The following is a 24,907-nucleotide window of genomic DNA, read 5'->3' on the forward strand; positions in this document are numbered from 1 at the left end:
TGTATTGGTTTGGGTTTACAAATAATGTGATTAGGGTTTAGATTTTACAATTCAAACAAAATTATAAGTCGGTTTGGGTTTACAAATGAAGTGGTTAGGGTTTTTACAATTAAAACGAAATTATATGTCGGTTTGGGTTTACAAATGAAATGCTTAGGGTTTTAGATTTTACAATTAAAAAAAAATTATATGTTGGTTTGGATTTACAAATGAGATGGTTAGGGTTTAGATTTTATAAGTAGAACGAAATTATATGTCGGTTTGGGTTTACAAATGAGATGGTTAGGGTTTAGATTTTATAAGTAGAACGAAATTATATGTCGGTTTGGGTTTACAAATGAGATGGTTAGGGTTTAGATTTTACAATTAGAAGGAAATTATATGTCGGTTTGGGTTTACAAATGAGATGGTTAGGGTTTAGATTTTACAATTAGAATGAAATTATATATCGGTTTGGGTTTATAAATAAGCGGTTTAAGTTTTAATTTTATAATAACGTATACAGATTTTGTTTTCTTATTTTATAAGGATGTGAATAAATAGGTTCTTAAATGTATTATTAGATGTCATATTCTTATTGGCTAAAATAAGGAGAAGTGAACGAAGGGGTTCACTTTAGGAGTGAACCCAAAAATTGTTCTTGATAAACATAATCTCTTAAGCACAAAGAGTGTGAGATTGAGGCATATTAGACTAACACAAACACTCTCTGCCTCACCTTATTTTCCCATCCGAAACTGGCAAAGAAACCAAGTGTGGCCGTCTTTTCCCACTCTGAGAGGATGGTCCATATACTGTATATATATATAGATTCTATGTATACTAAATTAGTTTTGGAAAGACTATCATAATCTTTTAATATCAGTTTTGCAGTATAACGCCTAGACATATGCTTTACAAGAGCTAAACGGTTGTAAAAGTTATCAATAACACGATTAAACAAACTTAACTTTCCAAAAAATAATGATAATTTATGAACTATGTAATTCTACAAGAAAACTACAATTTCATAATATTTGATGTAACCTTTAAACTTTTATAAAGTAAAAAAAAAATCTCATTAGCCAATTTTGGAATAGTTTCAGACTTTCAGTACGTTATTCGAGCCATACAATTCACATGTTTGTAACAAGCTATCAAAAACATATTTTATTTTTGTAGAGACTAGTTGAGCTATACGGACTATTGTACAAAACATTAACACATTACGAGAAGACTAACCGAGATTTTTAGAAACACTAATTTTCACTTTAATGTAAACCATTTTGCGGGTTAAGATGGATTACGATAAATTGACAAGATGGATTACTTACTATAAGTTGACAATTTTAATACAACTTTAGAGATTTTTATAACGTAAAATTTCTCATTACCGATTAATAAACTAGTCTTAGTACAACTACACATTAATATACATCTCATACTTAGTGTTTCTATAATCTGGTAATACTACTATTTAACACGTTATAGTAAGAATTATACGAAAATATTCATCACGGATTGTAAACAAGCTAATATATATAACAAGATGATAACCCGCACTGTGCAGTGCGGGAAAATATTTACGTAAATTTTGATTTATTAGTTACAAAATAATAGTATTATCTTTATTTGATTTATTCTACGTATTTTATAATTTGTAAATTTAATTTACTTAGTTTCATACTCCCGTTTCGATTATAGTCGGTACAATAAACTTAATGACTTACCATTTATTAGGTTTTGGGTATAATTGCTTAAAGTTTTTAGAACTGGTAGAATCAAGAAAACCCTTATTTACTCTTGATCCGATTTACAATTTGTAGCAGTATTGAGTCAACGTAAAAAATGAATTAAAGTGCAAGAAAATTATATGAGTGGGAGGTAGAATGGAGTATAACAAAATATTTTTGTTACTAAAACTCATTGATCTCAGTGCAAAATCATAAAATTTAAATATTTATAAGTACCAAATAAGTTAACCCGTAATATATATATATATATAGATGTTTTGAATAGTGTGACAGGACAATATATTACCTCTCCTACGATAGGTAATATATATATCAAATCCTCTGAAATTTTGAATTAATTTGTGAATGAGCGAAATCTTTTAGAAAATAAAATCATCAACTGTAAAAAATTTTCTAAAAAAAATTGTAACCCGCACTGTTTAGATAGTGGAGGTTTAATAGTTTTCTGTGGATAATTATTTTTATTTTTATTTCGAATGATCAAAATTAAAATAGTATACCTATAACGAGTACATCTTGACTGAAGAATATTTCATTCTAGATAGTTAGCACTTGGAAATATATAGATAGTTACTCGTGCTATACATTTTATAATCTTTTACATTTCATTTACTTAGTTTCATACTCTAATTTCAACCCGTTTTGGCTACATGATACAATGTTCAAATCCGTGAATCATATAAATTTGGTAAAATCCTAAAAATAAAACAAAACATGTATTGAAGCGGTCATATAAATTTGGCAACAAATTAATAATAAGATTCTGTTATTATATTTTGTAATTAAATACAGTGGCATTTTGTGTAATTTCTTACATGTAGATTTTAAACAGAAACTCTAATTTCAACCCGTTTTGGCTACATGATACAATGTTCAAATCCGTGAATCATATAAATTTGGTAAAATCCTAAAAATAAAACAAAACCTTTATTCAAACGATCATGTTTAAAAATCTCGATTTAACTTTTTGATTTATCTTTTAGTTATATACATTATATTAAATAAAATATAATATTTGTGATTTCTTAGATTTTAATAAAATATCTATGCGTCGATGTGCATTGCAAACAAATATTTAATAAATTAGATATAATATTTTCTATTTTAAAAATATAAGCAATGTTGTATCTTAATTTTAAGATATATATGTTATTGTTAAATGATTTAGGATGCATATATTTAATCTTAGTTTTATAAATAAAATTAAGTTTTACAATTGTTCTAAATAGTTCATTATTGTTTCCTAAAATTTCTGAAACAATAAATGAAATCTGTTAAAATAATTTCAAAAATATTGGGCTATAAAAAAATAAAATCGTTTTATAAGATTTATTATTGTTCTAAAATATTATTGAAAAATATTTATGATATATTTACGTGAATCAATTAAGATTTTACATAACCAAGATTTTTTCTAATTTTATAAGTTTTTTGAGTTGAAAAATAAAAAGAAAATAATTAATTAACATTAAAAATAACTATATTAATATTTACGTGAATTTGTTTTCTTTTAATAACTATATTAATAAAAAACTATTTTCTGGTTGCAACAAATTAATAATAAGATTCTGTTATTATGTTTTGTAACTAAATATAGTGGCATTTTGTGTAATATCTTACACGGAGTAGGGTTGTTTGTTTAAAGGGTTGCTTAAATAATATAATAGAGATTTACTATACCAAAAAGGTACAGTTAATCTTTTATTAACTACTAACTTACGTTAGATAGGAAACATTATATCTAAATAACAAGGGATATATCACTCTACAAAAATAATCAAATTTTTTTTTGATAAAGCAAAAATAATCAATTTCAAAACCGAAAAAAAAATCACTGTATATATATGGTAGTATACAAGCCATATTTTTGAACATTAATTAAAATTAAAATTTGAATTAATTAACAATATCATTTCTAAATTTCTTTTGGATATACCGCATGATATGATTTTTAAAAACTTTTAAGTACTAAAATTTTAAAGATATTTTTGACCAATAATAGTTCAACTAATTGATTAAAAACACTAATAATACAGATTGCAAATTCTTACAGTTTTAAATACTATTCAAACTAATTCATAAAAATATATTTCTGTCTTAAATACATAAGAAAAGTAGGAAGCTTCCTCCTAATGAGAAAGAACATAAAGTAAAAAAAAAAAGATATTCATTTAGGATGATGTCCAAAGACCATCATAGAAGAAACTAGTACAACAACAAAAGCTTATTACTGAAGAAGAAAAGTACTAACAAGTTCAAGTCTTTAATTTATAATCAAAGGGTCGGTCTTGTGTTGTGTTGTGTTCCTTCTATTCTAATCATCCCCCTTTACAAAAAAAAAAAAAAAAGTTCTAATTTTTCTTTTGTTTCAGTCCTCTCTTCTGCTCATTGATCCTTTAAATTAAGTTGGATTCTCACCATTTATGGCTTAAACCATTTGATCGAGATAAGCCTATCAGGGTTCGTATCCACTTCTTGATCTCTCTCTCTCTCGCTTCTCGCTCTTTTTTTTTGAGTTTTGTCTTAGTTTGGTTGCTTTTTATGCAGGAATCGGCGAGTTCGTAACTAGTTGTTGTCTGATCTTATAAAGATTCAACCTTTTTTGGTCCGATCATGGCTGTTGCTGAGAATGCTGGTGTCAAAGTGGACTCTTCTGGTCAGAATTTAGACAACAACAACAACAACAACACTGCTTCATCAGCTACCGAGACGAAGCCGCCATGTCCTGATGTTGATGATGATCAGAGCCCTAAATCTGACTCTTCGAATCCTCCTAGCATTGATTCGGCTCCAGAGACAGACGATCGGATCAACGAGACTTCTCAAAAGGGTCAGACTTTGAATGGGTTTAACAGAAATAGTTTCGAGTCGACGAAATCGGAGAATGGTGGTGAGAACAATGGAGGGAGTCTCAAGAGTGAGATCAAAGATTTGTCTGATGCGTTTTCTAAGCTTAATCCGATGGCTCAGGAATTTGTTCCTCCTTCTCTTGCTCGAAGTCAATCTGGGGTTTTGAGGAATGGATTAGGGTTTACTAACAATTTTGCAGCGCCACCTAAACTTGTTGTTGCAGATGGGACTGATCATTTTCCTAGAAGGGTATATTATTTCATCATCATGCTAAATTATGATCTCTGTGCTTTGTGTTGTTTTGTTTTGTTCTCTGGATGGATATAAAGTTTGTGTTTTGCGATGTTTTGATTGTTACGTCTCTAGTAAATGGATGTGTTTCTGATGTATGGAATGTCCTTTTTACATTAGTGTGTGTGTTCTGATCTTTGTGTTTAACTTATCGTCTGTAGATTTTGATGATACAGTGAGGTGCAGAGCATTGGTGATATAAAGTTTTGAGCTTTTGTGTGTTTTTGTTTACCATGATTTGCTAGCTTGTTTTGTTGATTGAGAAAGCTTGTATGCTAGTACATTCAGCAAATCTATAACTGAAAAAAAAAAGAGCTTTACGTGTTTTTGTGTCTATCGCTTGATCATTGATGCATAAGCAGTTTCACTTTGTGTGTGGGTTTGTTAAACTTTATTTGTTTACTGTTTGCTTTTTTCTTATCACTTACATTTCAGGGAAATGGCTGCCTTTGGTAGAAGTTACCTTTTTTGAATGAGTTTCGAAGTTTTTCGGGTTTTTAACTAGAAAGTATTCATTTTTTTTTCTGTGGACACCATTCTTCACACAATGGTATTAGCTATCAGATGTGTTGGACACATTTTTCAAACAATTTTGTGATACATGTGCTTCTTGTTTGCCGTTTGCTACAGAGAAGGAGTTTTGGTCAAGGGAAGCGAAGAATGAACAAAAGGACAAGCTTGGCTCAGAAGGATGATGTAATCAGGAGAACTGTATATGTCTCTGACATCGACCAACAGGTAAAACGAGGGAAACTAATTTTCAATAACATTTTTCCAGTTAAGGAATTGCCTCTCTTACTTTGTTTTGGTTTGTAGGTTACCGAGGAGAACCTCGCAGGTGTCTTTATTAATTGTGGACAGGTACTTGAAATGATCTTTACTATGTTCCAAATGTTTTTGATTTTTTGCAGTAACTAGTTTGTTTCCTCATATCATATTCTGTCATTTTGGGATTGTAAGGTTGTTGATTGTCGTGTATGCGGTGACCCAAACTCTGTCCTTCGTTTTGCTTTCATTGAATTCACCAATGAAGGTACTTTTCACGTCAACCTTTGTTTACTCTAGTTGAGATTTTCTTACATCTAATCAAGAGAGATGTTGCTGCAGAGGGAGCTAGGGCTGCTTTGAGCATGTCAGGTACTGTGCTTGGTTTTTACCCTCTTAAGGTTCTTCCTTCCAAAACCGCTATTGCCCCTGTTAACCCAACTTTCCTTCCAAGAGTATGTTCACATAACTATGACTAAATTTGGTAAAAATCTTGTCAGTTTAATCATTCTTGAGCCTAATTGGTACTTTCTTTTTCCCAGTCTGAGGATGAGCGTGAGATGTGCGTTAGGACTGTTTACTGTACCAACATTGACAAGCGGGTAAGTCAGATATCCAATTACCATTTCTTCAATTAGATCTAATCTTTATATTGAAAACCATTAACAACTTTTAGAGAAACTAACTTTCTTCAGTTTCTTATTGCTTAAATTTGCAGATCACTCAAATTGACTTGAAAGGCTTCTTTGAAATGTTTTGTGGGGAGGTACGGGATTTTGGTTTGGAGTGACGCTTTTATATGTATTCTGCTCTGCAATCAATACTTTTGCCTTTTGGTATATATCTTTTTAGGTTCATCGTCTGAGGCTTGGAGACTATCATCACCAAACTCGTATTGCTTTTGTTGAGTTTGCGCTGGTAAACTCTCTTTGCCTAGGTTTTCAACTAAAGTGTTCCCATTTATGGACATTAGTTTTGATGATTGAATAAGTTTCGGTTGCTAGTAAAGATTTTACTATTCGAATTGCATGCCGGTTTGATCCATTTAAGGAAACATGATTACCCCTTTTTAGTTACTTGAGTCGTTGCACTTCTTAAAGCTTCTTACATTTGAAAGACCCCTTCTGAGCTTCTTTGAATCTCTGAGTTAGATGCATAAACTCAAATATGAAGTTTACGTAAACCGGTCCAAGGTTCAAACTTCGTTTTGGATTGTTAATCCGGGATTCATATTTGCTTTGTTCTCTCAGGCGGAAAGTGCAATTGCTGCTCTTCACTGCAGTGGTATGTTCTTGGGGGCACTCCCACTAAGGTAAAGATTTCAATATTTTAACCTGTTTCTTCATCTTTCTATCATATCCCCTTAAATGTCAAATTTTGAATGGTAGGTTGTTGTTTTAGTCAATACTAAAAAGTAAACATGATATTGATCGATAGGACTTGGCTATCTCTTCACTTAATTTTATTTCTGGTTCATTTGCATAAAATGTGACATCTTTCTCAGTTCTTTATATGTTAAATACGTTTCCATCATTGGAGTGAGTAATAATAGAACCAATCTCTTTAGTTATTAGTATTATCCTTCTTCCTTGGGAGATTTGTATTTATCTTTGTGTTGGTTTTATGTGTTCTTGAAGGGTAAGCCCATCAAAGACACCAGTAAGGCCGCACTTTCCCCGCGCTTAGTTCAAGTGAAAACTATCGTCTTCTCTCCAGAGATGTCAAAATTATTTAGAAAAAGAGAGAGATAGAAAGCTGAAGAAGAAGAAGTCTAAAGAAGAAGGTACTTGAGGCGTTTTGTATTTATATTTAAAACTCTTTTTAGATTTTATTTTTAAGTTTGCTTCGCGGTCGCAGAGCCTGCCCGGGTATCTTTGAACAACTCAAGAACTTTGGTCTTAAACTTTCTCCTTTCTATTTACTCTCCCCAAAAAAAAACACAAATCATGTTGTTAAAAATTTACAAATTTGAATATTTCTATGATTTATTTAAGACATTTGGAGAAATTTCCTTTTCTTTAGCACTTCTTGATTTCAGTTTATGTCTTGTCTGAATGCGGGTCTAGTTTTGATTTTCTTGTTCTTTGTTTTGTCCTTCTTAGCGTTCGTTACATCAAAACATATGTTTTTCTGGCTAGTATATTACCTTTTTCCGATGAAATATGTATAGTTTTTAAAACGTTCAAATTACTACGAGTATTTTTTTGTTACATAGGATAAAATGAGAAATTACAGTTTTTGCTCAATAAACAATCGGACGAAAGAAATCATGCAATTACAAATTACGTACTAATGGTCTATGTATCTACTTCGTAAAGATTTTTATGCAAATTTAATATTTGAAAGGAAAAAACTCAAATATTTCTGTAATATTTTTTTCTCTAAACATATAATTCTAATGTAATCATATATTTCTAATGTACTACTATCGTGATTACTTTTTAGGTTCAAAAGAAAAAAAAAGAGTTTACAATTTGTAATATTATTCTACAAAGTGTTTACAGTATATATTCTTTTCTTTTATTGTGGAGCTCAATCACTATCTATCAAAAACAATCAAAGCTACAAAGAGTGAGAATAGACGAAATCATGATAAACGAGTTAAATAGCGACGTTAATGGTTTTTTTTGTGAGAAATTATTATATATGAAAAAGATATATACGAAAGAAGAGAAGGAACAACTTTATGCACTCTCGATAGTTGCATTCCAACATTGACACATTCTTTCATGTTAAAATTATTATTTTTATTTCTGACACAAAGCTATGTAATTTGTAAACACAAAGCATGCCTACCTATACTACTACTACATTCCTCTTTTCATTTTGTTCTTTATCTTTTATGGAGTAGTATTTTATTTTATTTTACGGCTTCGTTACTCTTCTTATTCCAACATTTTCCTCTTTTTGCCGCTTTTCCGGATGCAAAGCCATTATATGATTACATTAGAGATCATTTTCCAATTGACCGTTACATATGATATGATGCATATATTTCTTCCAATTGTAGAAATACCAATATGAATAAGAAATCAGGAATACTGTTACAAAAAATATCATATAAACCATTGAACCCCTATGATCAATATATAAATCCTAGTTTCGAGTTTCACTTCTCAATGCATCTACCATCGCAAAATGCCAAAATATACATGTACATATAGGAAATGTACTGACCTTTTTAATTTAATATTGGGCGACAAAAAAGGTTATTGTTCTTCTCTTTAATTTTAGTATCATATAAACCATAGAACTCCTATGATTAAATGCCAAAATATACATGTACATATATATATGTACTGAACTTTTTTATTTAATCTTGGGCAACAAAAAAGGTTCTTGTTCTACATAAAGGACAGTGAGTGTTCCTTTAGCTTATATAGCTCATTCCATATGTACTATTAACAAAGTGACTATATAATTAACATAAATCGAGCAGCAGACGAAGTTGATCGATCTTGAATCTTGATCATGGGGAAAACCGGCGGAAGCTCATGGTTCACGGCGGTTAAGAAAGTTTTCCGATCCCCCGAGAAGATAATCCCTAGAAGAAGAATTCGTCGACAAGAAAACGACCTCGTCGAAGAAGAAGAGGACGATCAACACCAACGACCGGTATATACCTTTCACTCAATTACCTCTCTCTTTTTTTTTCCCTACCCTTCATTAATTCAAACTATATGATATACATATACTTAATACACCAACATTTAATTGTAAGTTTGAATAGCTCTATATAATTTTTAGAAAAAATCTTCATCAGCATGAGAAAACCTGATTTTTGATAATCTAACTAACTTATTTATTTATTAATGAAATATATAAATTTTGTTGGTGAAGATGAGAAGAAAAAGAAGATGGCTATTTAAGAAAGCTTCTTCAGATCCTTCTGCAATAGACGTCGGAACAAACACAAGAAACGCCGGCAACATTAACTCGACGGCTGTTGACGTGATTGTGGCAGAGGAAACCGAGAAAACTGCGTCTTCGACGGCCAAGGAAACCGTCTTTTTCTGTCGGACGTCTGTCTATCTCAAAAGACACGTGGCTGCTATTCTCATTCAGACAGCTTTCCGAGGATGCCTGGTATAATCAATATTTACTTGTATAGCCCCTTATTATGCTTTTGTTACCTTAATGAGGTTGATTATCAATTAATGAACATATATTTGTATCACTCTATTGACGAAACTAAGCTTGATTTCGATGACTTGTAAATGAAGGCCAAAACGGCATTTAGGGCTCTACAAGGAGTTGTGAAACTACAAGCCCTAGTGAGAGGCCACAACGTGCGTAGACGAACTAGCATCACTTTGCTTCGGGTTCAGGCTTTGGTTCGGTTCCAGGCTCGAGCTCTAGACCACCGGAGAAAACTTACAACCAACCCCGGCGATGAAACTTCCTTGTCTCGTGCTTTCTCTAAACAGGTTCAACCAATCTAACTTACCATTTTGTTTTAAAATTTTCATTATAAGTTTACTAATAGACAAACGCTTTGGGTTAACTATCAAAGATGTGGAGAACCACAGCGAGAGAAGCTCACAGTGAAAGCGAATTAGAGGACACAAGACCGAGTAGGTTAAACCGGTTTGGTTATCAAGAAACCGGAAGGAGAATGTCAACTGATCAGGCTATCGTCGAACCGGTCAAGATAGTTGAGATCGATACGTACAATACGTACCCACACCACCTCCAACAACTCAACAAGACGCCACGTGGGTATTCTTGCGTCACAAGGGAAGTCCATTCAATACCAAATTACATGTCTAACACTGCCTCAACCGTGGCTAGGTTTCGCCGGCCACAAAGCGTACCAAAGCAGAGATCAAACCGTACCGGTTTAGATAACAACGAACCAAGATTACAATTGATTAGAAAGCGATTGTCATTTCACAAAGATAATACGCAATCGCACGGTTATAATGACGGTGATGGTTACTTTTGGTAGGAATACTCACGAGGATATTAAATTAACCGAATCAGTTATTGAGTAGCCGATTGAAGTTGAACCGATTATTCAATCAAAGATATTTTATTTTATACTATAAGTATTGGACCCAAGATTTAATATTTTTTTAATATTGCACCAAACAATTATCAATTTAGACTTCTTCTTCAATGCTAAAAACAACGTGACTAATGAGACTAATTCGATGTCAAACGTCCGCAGCTTTGAACAAAACCGATGGTTGAATGCATACCAAGTGGATTTAAACCGGTTTTATTTATTTGATGGTTGGCATATTTACTTTGTTTATCCAAACACTATTCTCGAAGTCAAATTCCTCCAACCGTCCTTAGTTTTTCAGCTGTAAAATAGAAATGCAGAATTTTTTCCCTAGTTGGAGATTTTTAAATCATAATTCCATTTTGGAGCTAGATTGCTCCATTTTCAATTGCGTTGTAAACACACAATTTCTAATGAAATATTACTTCATTTAGAATAATTATTTCATTTCAGAATTTCAGAAAATGGGAAACTAGATTGGAAATATGTTTTAAATGAGTCATGATCGTGACCTATAAGATTGATACCCTATTCAATTTCTCAAAATCGAAAACATTCGTACTCCTTCTGTCCATAATATAATTTTAAACATTTTCCTTTGTACAATTTTATTAGTTTTTTTTTTAAAATGTCTATTCAGACTTTATAACTATGTGAATTCTGTAAAAAAAAAAAAAATTCTACTAGTCAATTTATAAATAACAATTTTTACATCAAAATATAAGTAAAAAAATATATAATTTCAGCAAACAAACAAAAAAAGTCCGAGACAAATAAGACATAATAAATGAAATCATTAATCACACGTCACTAGCTCACGTGGCTATCGTAGTAATCACGTTTCCTCCGCTGTCGTTTTAGCAGAACCACCGGCATTTTCTTCCGTTACTGTTATATTTATGTTCTTTAGATTTTTAAATTATTATTATTATTATTTTCTCCAGCGGTCATTCAAACCCTTTTTTTTTTTGAATGATCTCTCTGTGAAAGCTTAAACACTATTCAACTTCGTCTCCTCACCGTCCGATGTATTGACTTTTTTTTTTCTCACCGATCAAAAAAACTAAACTTTGACTTTCAAACAAACCGGCGACGATGGGTCACTGTTACAGCCGGAACATTTCCACCGTCGACGATGACGACAACGAGATCCCCTCCGTAACCGCTCAGTTACAACATCATCGCTCCCATAACAACCAACAGGCTTCGTCGTCGATTCCCCAGTCTCCGGCTGCTTCAGAAGTCAACCCTTACAATATCAGCCCATTCCATAGCCCGTTACCGGCGGGAGTAGCTCCATCTCCGGCGAGTACTCCGGGAAGAAAATTCAAATGGCCGTTCCCGCCTCCTTCACCTGCGAAACCGATTATGGCGGCTCTGAGACGGAGACGAGGTGCAGCACCACAGCCGCGAGACGGTCCGATCCCTGAGGATAGGGAAGAAGTCGATCACGGAAGAGCCGGAGGTAGCGGTTCCGGTGGCGGGATCGGAGGGAGGTTAGATAAGAACTTCGGGTTTGCTAAGAATTTTGAAGCAAAGTATGAGCTTGGGAAAGAGGTGGGTCGAGGGCATTTTGGTCATACCTGTTGGGCTAAAGCTAAGAAAGGCAAGATCAAAGGTCAAACTGTTGCTGTCAAAATCATCTCTAAGTCTAAGGTTTGTTACAATGTGATTGATTCCAAGGTTACTGGATTGTGTACAATGTGTGAATTGTGGGGGTGTTTGTGGTGTTTTCAGATGACATCAGCTTTATCAATTGAAGATGTTCGTCGTGAGGTGAAGTTGTTGAAAGCTTTGTCAGGGCATAGTCATATGGTTAAGTTCTACGATGTGTTTGAGGATGCGGATAATGTCTTTGTTGTTATGGAGTAAGTATGTCTCTTTCTTTCATGCTTCCCTATGTATAACACCAATTGTGTTTTTGATTTGGAAACATTTGTCTCGCTCTTTCTCTAATGAATATGTATTGACTTTGTCATGATTCCAGGTTATGTGAAGGTGGAGAGCTATTGGATAGAATTTTGGCGAGGTATAATCAAAACTAGTCTTTCCTCTGTTTTTTCAAGGTTAATTAGTTAGCTTTGTGTTGTATAAGAAGTATAACAATCTTGTACTGTCTATATATATCTTTAATGCAGAGGTGGTCGATACCCGGAAGCAGATGCTAAGCGTATTCTTGTGCAAATTTTATCTGCAACTGCTTTTTTCCATCTTCAAGGTGTTGTGCACCGTGATCTAAAGCCGGAGGTACTCATTCTGCTTCTACCACTTTGAATATCACAAGTAGATGTTGCTTGTTACTTTAACAAATGCTTTACTTTCGTATCTAGAATTTTCTCTTTACCAGCAAAAATGAGGATGCAACACTCAAGGTTATAGATTTTGGTTTGTCTGATTTCGCTAGATTCGGTAATGATCTATTTCTTTGCTCCACTTTCTTATACATGACTCTGCCTAGTAGAATTTTATGTAGCGACTTAAGGGGCGAATGTTTTCTTTGTGGTGGTCTTTCATCAGATCAGCGTCTCAATGATGTGGTAGGAAGTGCATACTATGTTGCACCTGAAGTACTCCACAGATCCTATAGCACTGAAGCAGATATATGGAGCATTGGTGTCATATCTTACATATTACTTTGTGGAAGTAGACCATTTTATGGAAGAACCGAGTCTGCTATTTTTCGTTGTGTGCTTAGAGCGAATCCTAATTTCGAAGATTTGCCCTGGCCTTCAATATCTCCTATTGCCAAAGACTTTGTGAAAAGGCTTTTGAACAAAGACCATAGGAAAAGAATGACAGCTGCTCAAGCTTTAGGTAAGTTCCTAATTAACAACTAGTGTTAAAACTTAAAACTAGTGACATTGATTGGTGAAATGAAAACATGATTATGATGATTAAATTTGCAGCTCATCCATGGCTTCGAGATGAAAACCCTGGTTTACTTCTAGATTTCTCTATTTACAAATTGGTCAAGTCTTATATTCGAGCATCGCCTTTCAGACGAGCAGCACTTAAGGTGATTCTTAATAATTAACCGATATCTTGAAGTTTACCCTTGCAAATATGATAACATGTGTGACAGAAAAAAATCACATCCATTTGTTAACCAAGTTGCTTAGGATTACTATCGCATTTTTTTTTTCCTTAGTTTGTTTGATCCTAGCTTTCGTTCTTTCTAGAGTTGATTATATGTGCCTTTTATGTTATCTTTATTTTGCTGTTACTTGTGTACCACAGGCTCTATCAAAAGCTATACCCGAAGAAGAACTCGTGTTCCTTAAAGCACAGTTTATGCTCCTGGACCCAGAAGATGGAGGCCTGCATCTACACAATTTCACTACGGTCAGTGGGTGATTTCCACACTCATCTTTACTGGTCTGACAATAGCTTTTAGTGCAACTGTTCTTCAATGTATGAATCTGAAAGTCTTCTTATCTTATGGTAACTGCAGGCTCTGACAAGATATGCTACGGATGCTATGATTGAATCTAGGCTTCCTGACATTTTAAACATGGTACATATTAACACATCGTTTTAAGTCCAACATTTCTAGTATGTGGTAAAGTACATCTGTAATACTCTTTTTCTATGTGTTTCCTTTTTGTTGACTGAAGATGCAACCCTTGGCACATAGAAAACTTGATTTTGAAGAGTTTTGTGCTGCTGCGGTCAGCGTTTATCAACTAGAGGCTCTTGAAGAATGGGAACAGATCGCAACGATAGCCTTTGATCACTTTGAACGTGAAGGAAGCCGAGCCATTTCCGTCCAAGAACTCGCCGAGGTATGTAGGAACTTTAATATAACTATAAGTTCTTGTGAAACTTAATACTTTTGCATGAATCATGGGCTATTACGGAATATGCAGGAGATGAGTTTGGGACCAAATGCATATCCTCTTCTCAAGGATTGGATACGGAGTTCAGATGGGAAGCTGAATTTCTTAGGCTACGCCAAGTTCTTACACGGTGTGACTGTTCGAAGCTCGAGCTCGAGACCAACAAGGTGACTTCTAACTTTGCATGTCAAACCCGAATCATTAAAACATGTGGATTCAAGGGAAAAAAAACATCAACCGGAAGAAAAGGTACCTCTTTTGTATTAAACATTTTGTTTTCAGGGGAACCATTCTAAATCCAAACAAACAAAAAGGAAATACATATATTCTTGTTTGTATAGAAAGAATTAGTTGAGTTGTTGTGTGATTCGTTTGCGGTTTTATTTCCTCTAAGCAATGCAATGGTATTGGAGGTGTAATAAATCAAAGTCTAGCTAAAAATTAAAAATTTGTGCTAATTCGAAAATTAATTCATATCACTTTCCTCTTATAAAATTTTGATATATGTTTCGGAAGAATATCATTTGTATACCGTACTAGCTGATAACTGCACTTTGCACATCTTTAAATAATTTTGAAATAATAAAACAATCCATATCATTTGCTTACTTAAATATTGAGCTAATTGGTTTGTTGCCATACAATCATTTTATTTTTATAAGTGAAATGATGTTATGGTAAATTTTGTTGTAGGATAATAAATTTAATTTTATATAATTCAACAAAAAATTTAAATAAAATAAAAGTTCTACTAAATATGGCATATCATGTATTAGTACATATGTAAAAGTAGTGTCTTGCGCTTGAAACTTATGCATTTTGAGAGCAATATATACTAGACAGTGCATGTGGATCTCTCTGCGCGGTTGTTGTATTATTAGTTATGTTTATTTATTTAATAATCATAAAAATTTATATAACAAATAAATTTCCTAAATGTCAATAATATGTTTTTTACTTTTATTTATTTAAATTATACAATATCAAAATATATAGCTTATTTATATATAATCGTACATACATATTTCTTGAATTTATTCATTTTTTTTATTATTCAACTTTTAAAATAGTATCCTTTAGTATTTGGAGCATTAAAGGAAAAAAACACTGTTAATGTTATTGTTAATAATAAAACATTTAGTTTTTTTTTGCAATAAAAAATAAAGTAATTAATATTTAAAATCCTTATTATTTTGTAAGTAACGAATCAAATATATTTCCATTAAAAATCATAAGAAGCACAATCAAACGCTTTAAAAAAATCGCAAAGATTAATTTTATTTTTAATCTCGTTTATGTTTCCCTTAATGTATATATTGATAGGTTTAATTCTAATATCTTCATATTTGTAGTACAAGGTAGATTGGAAATGGAATATCAAAAAAATTAATATAGAAAATTCCTTAAGTACAAAATTTGAACTTAATAAACATTATAATGATCTTTATATAGTTATATATTGGATCACAAGAACTAAATATAATAATAAGTATACTAAAAATGAATTACAAACTTTTTAGAGGTAAGAGAGAGTTAGAAAATTGATTTAATAATCGTATTACAAAAAATGTTTCGTTTAACATTGCATACTTTTAAAAATAAAATATATAAACAAGAATATGTAAGAAATAATCAAACATCTAAAGTAGATTATGGAGATGGTTTCTTTAACTTGATTCCCTTATTGTGCGATGATCAAAATTAATTTTTAGGAATCGGCATCGATAAATTAATTTTAATATATAAATTATTATACATATGTAATTTTAATTTTAAAATATAAGTAAATAAGAAGGAAAGAAGAACTACATAAAAAAAAAGATTAAACACAATGTAAGATATATATATACAGTAAAACCTCTATAAATTAATAATGTTAAGACCATGACATTTTATTAATTTATAGTGATATTAATTTATACATAAATTAATATATATTATTTTATACTAGAAATTAATAATTATTAATTTATAGATATATATATTAATTGTTTAAATTCTTAAAATTTATGAATTGAGACAATTTAGAAAAATAACATAAGACTTACGGATGTTATCATTGTTACAGTTTTAGAATTGAATTTATAATATTAAAACAATATTGACAGTAAATTACAAATACTATAAACAAATTCATTTATTATACATATGACATACATAAATTTAAATTTATGAATAATAATATCAGTTTTTATTTTAATAGTCTATAAATCTATCAAAACAAAAATTATGCATATCTCAAAATTCAAAATAGCATGTTATAGAGTATTTTATATTATTATAGTTTGAAAATACAACATGAATAATTGTTTTATAGATATGAGCTTTAGGAGAAAATTTAAAATTTTAAAGCATACATATATCAACACATTTTACATGGGGATTTCAAAAAAAATTATTATATTATTATCTTATTGCATTTTTTTGTACAAAATGTACAATTAAACTTTTACAAATGATATATCCTAAATATTTGCTAATACAATTTCCTTTTTTTTTGTCTTATTGAGTTTGGACTCATCTTGGGGCCCATAAGGAGTTGGTGATTGAAACCCAAAACCCAGAACAAAAAAAATAATAACTCTTGAGATTTGAGATTCCAAATAAAACCTTTCAAGTTTCATCAGTTATCCGCAGCCGCAGAGATCTCTAAACCCTAATTTTATATTTCTTTCTTTTTTTCTTCATCGAGATCAGAGAGTTTCTAAATTTGTCGATCAATCCATAAAAAAAAACCATGTCGATCGGCGGTAAGAGAAGAGAATAAAATAGATCTGATACAGCTATTTGTGGTGGCAAGATATTTTGCAGAGTCGCACGTGTGGGTCTTCACGTGTGAGTTCAAGTGGGCGTATCAAGCAACACGTGTACGGTTCACAGCAGCAGGAGGCCGTTAGGAGGAAGACTTTCTTATCTTTATATGAGCACTTGTTTAGCTCTTATCATAATCATCGAATAATCAATCTGTAAACAAACTCTTAGTTCCGATATCGGTACACCGGGTTTCTCTCGTTTTGAGAGCCAGTAAGTAATCCTCCGTATTTTATGAACATCGAGTGATTAAGGTTTCCTAATAAAATGTTATTCAGCTTATCTCAGCTTGGTTGTGGGGTTTTCGTTATGTTAAAGGTATCAGAGCTAAACGATCCTTGGAAATGGTTGGAACGCGATCTCAGGTGGTGGAAGTTCAACCGCAGGAGGTGGTTTCGGTGGAGCCGATGGATTCGCGGATCAATCGGCTGGAGGTGATGGTATTGGAGCAGAATCAAAAGATGGTGGAGCAGAATCAGAAGATTATGAAACACATCGCTGATATGTTCGACGCGATGGGTAGATCGACGGCTCAACATGGCAAGGAGATTCAAAAGGAAGCTGAACGGAGTGAATCACCATGCGATAGGAGCAACCAGAAATCATTATCATCTCGGAAGGTCCAGAAATCATCATCGTCTCGGGAGGTTCGATCTAGTGATTTGGATCCACCCAAGGTTGTTAGATCCAAACCGGTAAGATCTGATCCTCAGTATACCTATGGTAGTCTTACTCGCTTGGAAAAATCGATTTCCCTAGGTTCAATGCGACTCAGATCAAGGAATGGTTGTTTAAGGTGGAGGAGTTTTTTTGTTGTGGATTATACACCCAGGGAGATGCGTGTGAAGATAGCTGCGATCCACGGCGACTTGGCATTATTCTTTTGTTCAATCCGGTATTGACCTTGATGTGTTGGATGATTGGAATGGGTATGTTTTGTTGCTGAAGGAAAGGTTTGAAGATGAGAGTGATGATCCAATGGCAGAGTTAAAGCAGCTGCAGGAGACGGATGGCATCATCGACTATCATCAGAAGTTTGACCTCATTAAGACACGAGTTAACCTATCTGAAGATTATTTGGTGAGTTTGTACTTAGCATGGTTGTGGTTAGACACACAAATGCATGTGAGGATGTTTTAAATACAATCAGTGCGTCAGTGTTTGCGACTCGGGAGACTATACGAAAAGGCACACCCTAGGAAGCAGACTTCACAGTCGTGGAGAACTACAAAGGGTAACACCAGTAACAATGGTGGTCGACAAACGAGTACCAATGCTAAGGAGGGAGGTTATCAAGGTAATCAAGCTGGTGGAACTCTTAAGGGAAATGGTACGGCTCCTAAGAAGTTCTTGTCTAAAGAGGAGATGAGTGATAGGTGAGCAAAAGGTCTTTGCTATTGGTGTGATGAAAAGTTCACCCCGGAACATTACCAACAACATAAGAATACACAGTTGTATAGCATGGAGGTTGATGAAGGAGGTTTGGAGGAAGATGAGTTGGCTTGTGACGAAGACGGTGAGAAAAAATGCCAATGGTGTTTGTTAATGCAGTGACAGGGGTATCAGATTATAAGACCATGCGAGTTAAGGGTTTGTACGGGAAGAAACCAATTTATGTGTTGCTGGATTCTGGTTCAACTCATAATTTTGTTGATCCTAGGATGGCGGCAAGGATGGGGTGTAAGGTTCAGTCTTCAAAACTAACTCAAGTTTCAGTGGCTGATGGACGGAAGTTAGGAGTTGAGGGTAAGATTGAGGGTTTTCAATGGAGGATCATGACAACATTCTTTGAGTCTAACGTGTTATTAATCCCATTAAGAGGTTGTGACATGGTCTTGGGAGTGCAATGGTTGTCGACTTTGGGTCCAATTACTTGGGAGTTCAAACAGCTAGAGATGAGTTTCATGTGGAATAATAAGAAAGTGATGTGTATGGAATTCAAAATGGTTTTGTATGAGATGTAAAGGCGCAAAAGCTTAAGAAGATGGAATAAGAGGAGGTACAAGTTTCGATGATATGTGTGAATGAGGTGGAACCTCGTGAGGAAGTGATTGAGTATACTGTTGATACTACTGCTATTACGGTACACGCCATGCATATCAGGAAATGGTGTCACTCTTGTTGAAGTAGATACGTTGGTCAAAGCTTATCCGGAAGTTTTCGAAGAACCAACTAGCTTGCCACCGTTCAGGAAGCATCATGATCATAAGATTCAGCTTCTGGAAGGAGCAAATCCGGTGAACCAACGACCTTATAGGTATGCTATCCACCAAAATAATGAGATTGATAAAATTGTGGAGGATATGCTATCTAGTGGAACAATTCAACCCAGCTCAAGTCCTTTTGCATCACCAGTGGTGTTAGTCAAGAAAAAAGATGGCAGTTGGAGATTGTGTGTGGACTACATGGAGCTCAATGGTGTGACGGTGAAGGACAAATTCCCATTTCCCTTGATCGAGGATTTGTTAGACGAATTGGGAGGCTCCAAGATCTTCTCCAAGATTGATTTACGAGCAGGGTATCATCAAGTTAGGATGCGGGTGGAAGACATCCCTAAGACAGCTTTCAAGATTCACAGTGGTCACTACGAGTACTTAGTGATGCCATTTGGGTTGACGAATGCCACAGCTACGTTCCTGAGCCTTATAAACTCGGTATGCAAGACTTTTCTTCGTAAATTTGTGTTAGTCTTCTTTGAGGATATACTGTAAATTTATGTTGAACTTCCTGTCGGCACTAAGATTCATCCTGTCTTTCATGTGTGGCAGCTTAGGGAGTTGGTGGATATGTGACTGTGGCGACTCAAATTCCCTCAGTGTTGCAGGATGTCTTTGACAAGAACCGGAGTCCATTATTGAGAGGAAGATGGTTAACAGGCAGGGGAGTGCTGTTACTAAAATTTTGGTTAAGTGGATTGATCAACCGTTAGAGGAGGCGATGTGGGAATTTCTGTTTGATTTTCAAAAGAAATTTGAGTTTGAAGTTTAAAGACCCTTGTGGACAAGGCTCTGCAAATGGGGGAGATTTGATACAGTTATTTGTGGTGGCAAGATATTTTGCAGAGTCGCACGTGTGGGTCTTCATGTGTGAGTTCAAGTGGGCGTATCAAGCAACATGTGTACGGTTCACAGCAGGAAGCCGTTAGGAGAAAGACTTTCTTATCTTTATATGAGCACTTGTTTAGCTCTTATCATAATCAATCTGTAAACAAACTCTTAGTTCCGATATCGGTACACCAGTTTCTCTCGTTTTGAGAGCTGGTAAGTAATCCTCCATGTTTTATGAACATCGAGTGATTAAGGTTTTCTAATAAAATGTTATTCAGCTTATCTCAGCTTGGTTTTGGGGTTTTCGTGTGTTAAGATCTTTAATGTTGTCATAGTAGATCTAATTAAATCTATTGCATATTACTCGATCTGAAGTTATTATCAGTCTCCCATTTCGTAACAGCTCTATGTTTTTTTTAATGTTTTTTTTTGGGTTGAGGGGGTTCCGACAGCTGAAGTTTTTTTTTGGGGTTGAAGGGACATAGTGGATTGCAAGATTAATATTGACCTAAATATAGTTGAGGTTACGCAGAACATTAAAAAGACAATCTCGGAAGTTGGTATCGACGCTACGGAAGTCGTCTCAATCAGGGCTTATGGTGAAGATGATGGCAAAGACCACGACTTTAACTCCGCAANGAACATTAAAAAGACAATCTCGGAAGTTGGTATCGACGCTACGGAAGTCGTCTCAATCAGGGCTTATGGTGAAGATGATGGCAAAGACCATGACTTTAACTCCGCAAGGGTAACTTTCACTCACTCTCCCGCAGCAGCGAGACGTGCGAGGCATAACCAGATTCTGGTTGACGTTTTGGCGTGGGCTGAAGAGAACCCTCCGCCAGCGAATTTGTTGCTTATCATGGGAGACACTACAAAGGAGTTCGAGAATGTGATTCGTTTCTTGAAATCGTTGAATTACAGGTATCTCTTGTCACACCCCTGAGATGAGAAAAACGCAGATTCTCAGGACTAGTCGTGACATTTGGAAACTGATCTGTCTCTGAATTAGAATAAACTAATGTGTATCGGAACTTCGGAAGTAGTGTCGTATCAGACGTAGAAGGTAATAAACTAGTGTGTGTCGGAAGTTAAATAAGCATTGTTAGGATTATGGAAGGATTAATGTCGAGATTAATGTCTTGTCTCCATAAAGGAAGGAAATGATTAGATTTCGTAATTGTTTATTACTAATATCTCTTTTTCGTCTTTAATTAAACATTAAACTGAACAACATACGCCAACTAGTATATTTTGGCAAATCAAACTCCTAAAACATGAAAGTCATCAATCGTTCATATAAAAGAGAGACTATCTTGTCGATAGAACAAGTTCATAACGACGAAAGGAATAAAAATAAACTACAAATAAGAGAAAGGTATAAGATGCATTTGGCTGTTCGTGTAACACTTCCAAAAAAGAATCAACATAGAGGTAGTTTTTATACAGGTATACATTTTTTTTAGAAGAAAACAAATAACTTGTCACATTCATTTAGAAAGAACCCTCCACTCACTCTTCCTATAAGATGTAAGTCCATCCCCTCCACTTGTTTGGTGCCATCATTATCTTCATCCCAAAAATTATTCATCGTCATCATTTAATTAGATGGCACCGGTGAAGAGGAAGGTGTTCAATAGAAAGAATGAAATAGCGGTGGGGCTGGCGAAATACATAGCCGATTGATATCATGGTTTTTGTGGTTTTTAACCATGATATAAGGAGTCTTTTAGAGTCTTTTGATTTGTTTTCTAGGATGTTTTTGAGTTTTTACAGGTTTTCTAGGATTTTGGCATGGATGGAGCAAAGTGGAATAATTTGGATCATTTTGGAGCATTAATCCGAAGGAAACGAACTTGGAATCGATGAAGAGTGATGGTGTCGATCGACACCACCTTGGTGTCGGTCGACACCCTTGTTTTGTCTGCGAGAGAAGCCAAGTTTTAGAAGTTTTAAAAATTACCCGAAGTTTTCCATATTTGCGACACAAGTCCCTGACGTGTTTTAGGACATATAAATAGTATTTTTAGGTTTTTAAAACCCTTAAGTTATTTTCTAGCAAGTTTTACTTTCTGCAATCCTGTGAGATTTTGAGAGCTTTTGGGATAGAGAGATCTGAACTGGTTTGAGAGAAGAATTCATAAACTCCCTCTTTTACTCTTTTAATTTCAATTGCTTATTATTCAGAATTATGTTTTGTTTTTCATTGAATATGTTTGAATAGTTTGCTTGTTAGGTTCATGGTTTTTCACAGGGATTTTATGATTTATTAGATCTGTTTATTTAGGATTCATTATCTTTCTAGATCTTCATCATAGATTGTTCTTCATATTAATTCTTGATTGATCACCTAGAATTAATACCTTAGGAAAATAAATTGATATGAGAATATAATTGATTTTCCTGATTAAAACCTTTGATGAGCAAAATTACTTTTTGCAAAGAGATTTGATTTAGTAATTTTGTGAACTTATCTAAACCTGTTTTTAAAGCTGATTTTTAACCTAGAATTTTGCAAAAAGATTTGGATTTTCTGGTTTTAAATTTAGATAATATTTGCAGTGAGAACTGATTTATTTTACAGAAGAATTTAGAGTTCTAGATCTGTTCTTAATTGCTTGAATCCAATTTATTTCTTGATTTAATAATTTATAATTTCCTGAGAAATTCCCTAGACCTAGCTTTTTGATTCTCTGAATTTACAACAGTTTTATTTAATATTTTGCATTGTTATTCTAATTAAATTTAATCTGTTTAGCTTAATTATAAAACTCTACAATTTGTTGTATAATCTAGAGTACTTGTGGATTTCGACCCCTAAGTATTACAATGATCTCTTAATCTGAGAGAGTAGCTCTAGGGTTTAATTTGAGCTTATCACCTATCTCTCTTCCAAATTTTGTAAAGAAAGGGGAATTTTCAATGTTGTTCTATCCGGGGGTGACCTCATCTCGTGGCTCTGGTCCGTTTATTTATATACAAAACTATTATACCAATCTCAATTCTTCCCAAATATATATATATTTTTTTGTTTCTTCAAAGGAAATTGTTAGGAGCTCCTTATATTGATTCAGTTGAGTGGTCTAAGTGGCACATATTTTGGGTCGACGAGAGGGGTTGTGCTTGGGATCATGCGGATAGCAACTACAAACTCGCTTACGACGGTTTTCTCTCCAAGGTAAAACATGTACAAATATACGTTCCAAAAAAGGAAAATAATAGTAATAATTTGCATAATAGGAAATTTCTGTTTTGAAATACCAAACTTCTATCTTTAAAAATGATTAGTGATGCTTAAGATGTGCCGTTAATCACGAAAATACAAATATATCGTTAAATTATGAGCTAGGGACCAAGCAATGGTAGTTTAGTACTCCTAACTTAGGACGAAATGATATTATTTGACAAAAAATATAACACTACATTATAACATGTAAAACATGGATGTATGATATATTTAACGACAACTAGTATATATCAAACTGGCCGTTCATGATGATAAATATATAATTCCAACATACATGCATATTCCAATTCCAGCTGAAAACATCTACGCTATCGACAACGGACTCGGAGCCGAAGGCAATGCGGAACACGCAGCTGAACTGTACGAGGAGTGCCTCAAACAAAAGGTGAACCAGAACATAATCCGAACATACAAGTCTTCTGGTTTTCCACAGTTCGATCATCAGCTTCTAGGAATGGGACCTGACGGTCACATGGCGTCTCTATTCCCTGGACATGATCATATCAATGAAAAAGTGAAATGGGTCACATGGATAAGTGATTCACCTAAGCCGCCACCAAAAAGGATCACGTTCACGTTACCGGTTATCAACTGTGCTTCTTACAATGTTATGGCTGTAGTGATCAAGAACAGGCTGATTCGGTTGCGTCTTCTCTTAATCACACCAAAGACTTACCGGCTGGTAGACTAACCGCTGATGTTGAAGTTGTATGGTTCCTTGACCAAGCTGCTGCCTCTAAACTCCCTCATGGCTGGTGCTCCATCCTTTGATTTATTGTCTTCTTAATTACATGAATCGGTTTGGTTTAGCTAGTTTTTTTAACCGCTTATAAACTTTACTTATCATGTTTATGAATAATATCGTACCAATTGATTGGACTGGATTCAGCTCAATTGGTTTATTCACTAATTTGGCTAACAAATTTTCTCTCTTTTTTTTCCAATAAAGATCTATCCTAAATGAGTTGAGACCCCAATCTTACCTCCGGCCACCAATTCTGCTTCGATCATGAATCATACCCTCCAATCGGGTCTTTTAGTTCAATCAAGACCTCTTTGTAATGAAGAGGAGATACAGGAAGAACCGTTACAAGAACGGGCCACCTCTCCGAATAGAATCCCAAGAATAACTAGTGGTGAACTAGGAGAAGGGTCGAGTGGTTCCCGAAACAGAAGACCTGCACTTGAACGAATAAACAACCCCTCTCCAAGCTCCGAAAGGACTCTGCAATCTGGTCGCAAGGTTCAAGCAGGCCTATCGGTTAGTTCAACAGAGCTACAAGAAGTTGCAGTTCACTACCTTGGGGCGGAGGGAATTG

General features: G+C 34.0%; 3 protein-coding genes, 1 long non-coding RNA gene and 1 pseudogene across 5 annotated transcripts; all 5 read left to right on the plus strand.

Moving 5' to 3' along the window:
• LOC104780754 (polyadenylate-binding protein-interacting protein 10) lies at positions 3,943-7,663 on the plus strand. Its single transcript, XM_010505284.2, has 11 exons — positions 3,943-4,193; positions 4,281-4,832; positions 5,505-5,612; positions 5,691-5,735; positions 5,835-5,907; positions 5,982-6,094; positions 6,182-6,241; positions 6,358-6,405; positions 6,492-6,557; positions 6,890-6,951; positions 7,277-7,663. The coding sequence occupies exons 2-11, from the start codon at positions 4,347-4,349 to the stop codon at positions 7,323-7,325; spliced, it is 1,110 nt and encodes a 369-aa protein (XP_010503586.1). The 5' UTR covers positions 3,943-4,193; positions 4,281-4,346; the 3' UTR covers positions 7,326-7,663.
• Positions 8,307-10,684, plus strand: LOC104780755 (protein IQ-DOMAIN 1-like). Its single transcript, XM_010505285.2, has 4 exons — positions 8,307-9,254; positions 9,480-9,725; positions 9,863-10,066; positions 10,153-10,684. Exons 1-4 carry the CDS (start codon positions 9,111-9,113, stop codon positions 10,585-10,587), a joined length of 1,029 nt encoding a protein of 342 aa, XP_010503587.1. The 5' UTR covers positions 8,307-9,110; the 3' UTR covers positions 10,588-10,684.
• LOC104780756 (CDPK-related kinase 6) lies at positions 11,593-14,866 on the plus strand. Of its 2 annotated transcripts, XM_010505287.2 has the most exons (11): positions 11,593-12,303; positions 12,385-12,515; positions 12,635-12,676; positions 12,786-12,894; positions 12,978-13,056; positions 13,165-13,461; positions 13,554-13,663; positions 13,885-13,989; positions 14,099-14,161; positions 14,262-14,429; positions 14,514-14,866. In XM_010505287.2, exons 1-11 carry the CDS (start codon positions 11,743-11,745, stop codon positions 14,652-14,654), a joined length of 1,806 nt encoding a protein of 601 aa, XP_010503589.1. In that variant the 5' UTR covers positions 11,593-11,742; the 3' UTR covers positions 14,655-14,866. The 2 variants fall into 2 exon arrangements, with proteins under 2 accessions (XP_010503589.1, XP_010503588.1); XM_010505286.2 differs by having other exon boundaries at positions 12,978-13,461.
• On the plus strand, positions 16,998-20,623 carry LOC104780758. Its single transcript, XR_766810.2, has 3 exons — positions 16,998-17,507; positions 17,613-19,948; positions 20,063-20,623. It is a non-coding gene; the product is annotated as an uncharacterized LOC104780758 (long non-coding RNA).
• Positions 23,863-24,878, plus strand: LOC104783946 (annotated as a pseudogene).

The sequence above is a fragment of the Camelina sativa genome, chromosome 4 (assembly GCF_000633955.1).
Source record: "Camelina sativa cultivar DH55 chromosome 4, Cs, whole genome shotgun sequence".
NCBI classification, from domain to species: domain Eukaryota; kingdom Viridiplantae; phylum Streptophyta; class Magnoliopsida; order Brassicales; family Brassicaceae; genus Camelina; species Camelina sativa.

What these genes read in the sequence shown, in the direction of transcription:
- LOC104780754 (XM_010505284.2), top strand. Translation starts at nt 4,347, where the DNA reads ATGGCTGTTGCTGAGAATGCTGGTGTCAAAGTGGACTCTTCTGGTCAG. An exon ending in TCTTTATTAATTGTGGACAG is followed by an intron (nt 5,736 to 5,834) that starts GTACTTGAAATG and finishes TGGGATTGTAAG; the next exon opens with GTTGTTGATTGTCGTGTATG. An exon ending in TTGGGGGCACTCCCACTAAG is followed by an intron (nt 6,952 to 7,276) that starts GTAAAGATTTCA and finishes GTGTTCTTGAAG; the next exon opens with GGTAAGCCCATCAAAGACAC.
- LOC104780755 (XM_010505285.2), top strand. Translation starts at nt 9,111, where the DNA reads ATGGGGAAAACCGGCGGAAGCTCATGGTTCACGGCGGTTAAGAAAGTT. An exon ending in CAGCTTTCCGAGGATGCCTG is followed by an intron (nt 9,726 to 9,862) that starts GTATAATCAATA and finishes TTGTAAATGAAG; the next exon opens with GCCAAAACGGCATTTAGGGC. An exon ending in CTCGTGCTTTCTCTAAACAG is followed by an intron (nt 10,067 to 10,152) that starts GTTCAACCAATC and finishes TAACTATCAAAG; the next exon opens with ATGTGGAGAACCACAGCGAG.
- LOC104780756 (XM_010505286.2), top strand. Translation starts at nt 11,743, where the DNA reads ATGGGTCACTGTTACAGCCGGAACATTTCCACCGTCGACGATGACGAC. An exon ending in AAATCATCTCTAAGTCTAAG is followed by an intron (nt 12,304 to 12,384) that starts GTTTGTTACAAT and finishes TGGTGTTTTCAG; the next exon opens with ATGACATCAGCTTTATCAAT. An exon ending in ACCGTGATCTAAAGCCGGAG is followed by an intron (nt 12,895 to 12,977) that starts GTACTCATTCTG and finishes TTTCGTATCTAG; the next exon opens with AATTTTCTCTTTACCAGCAA.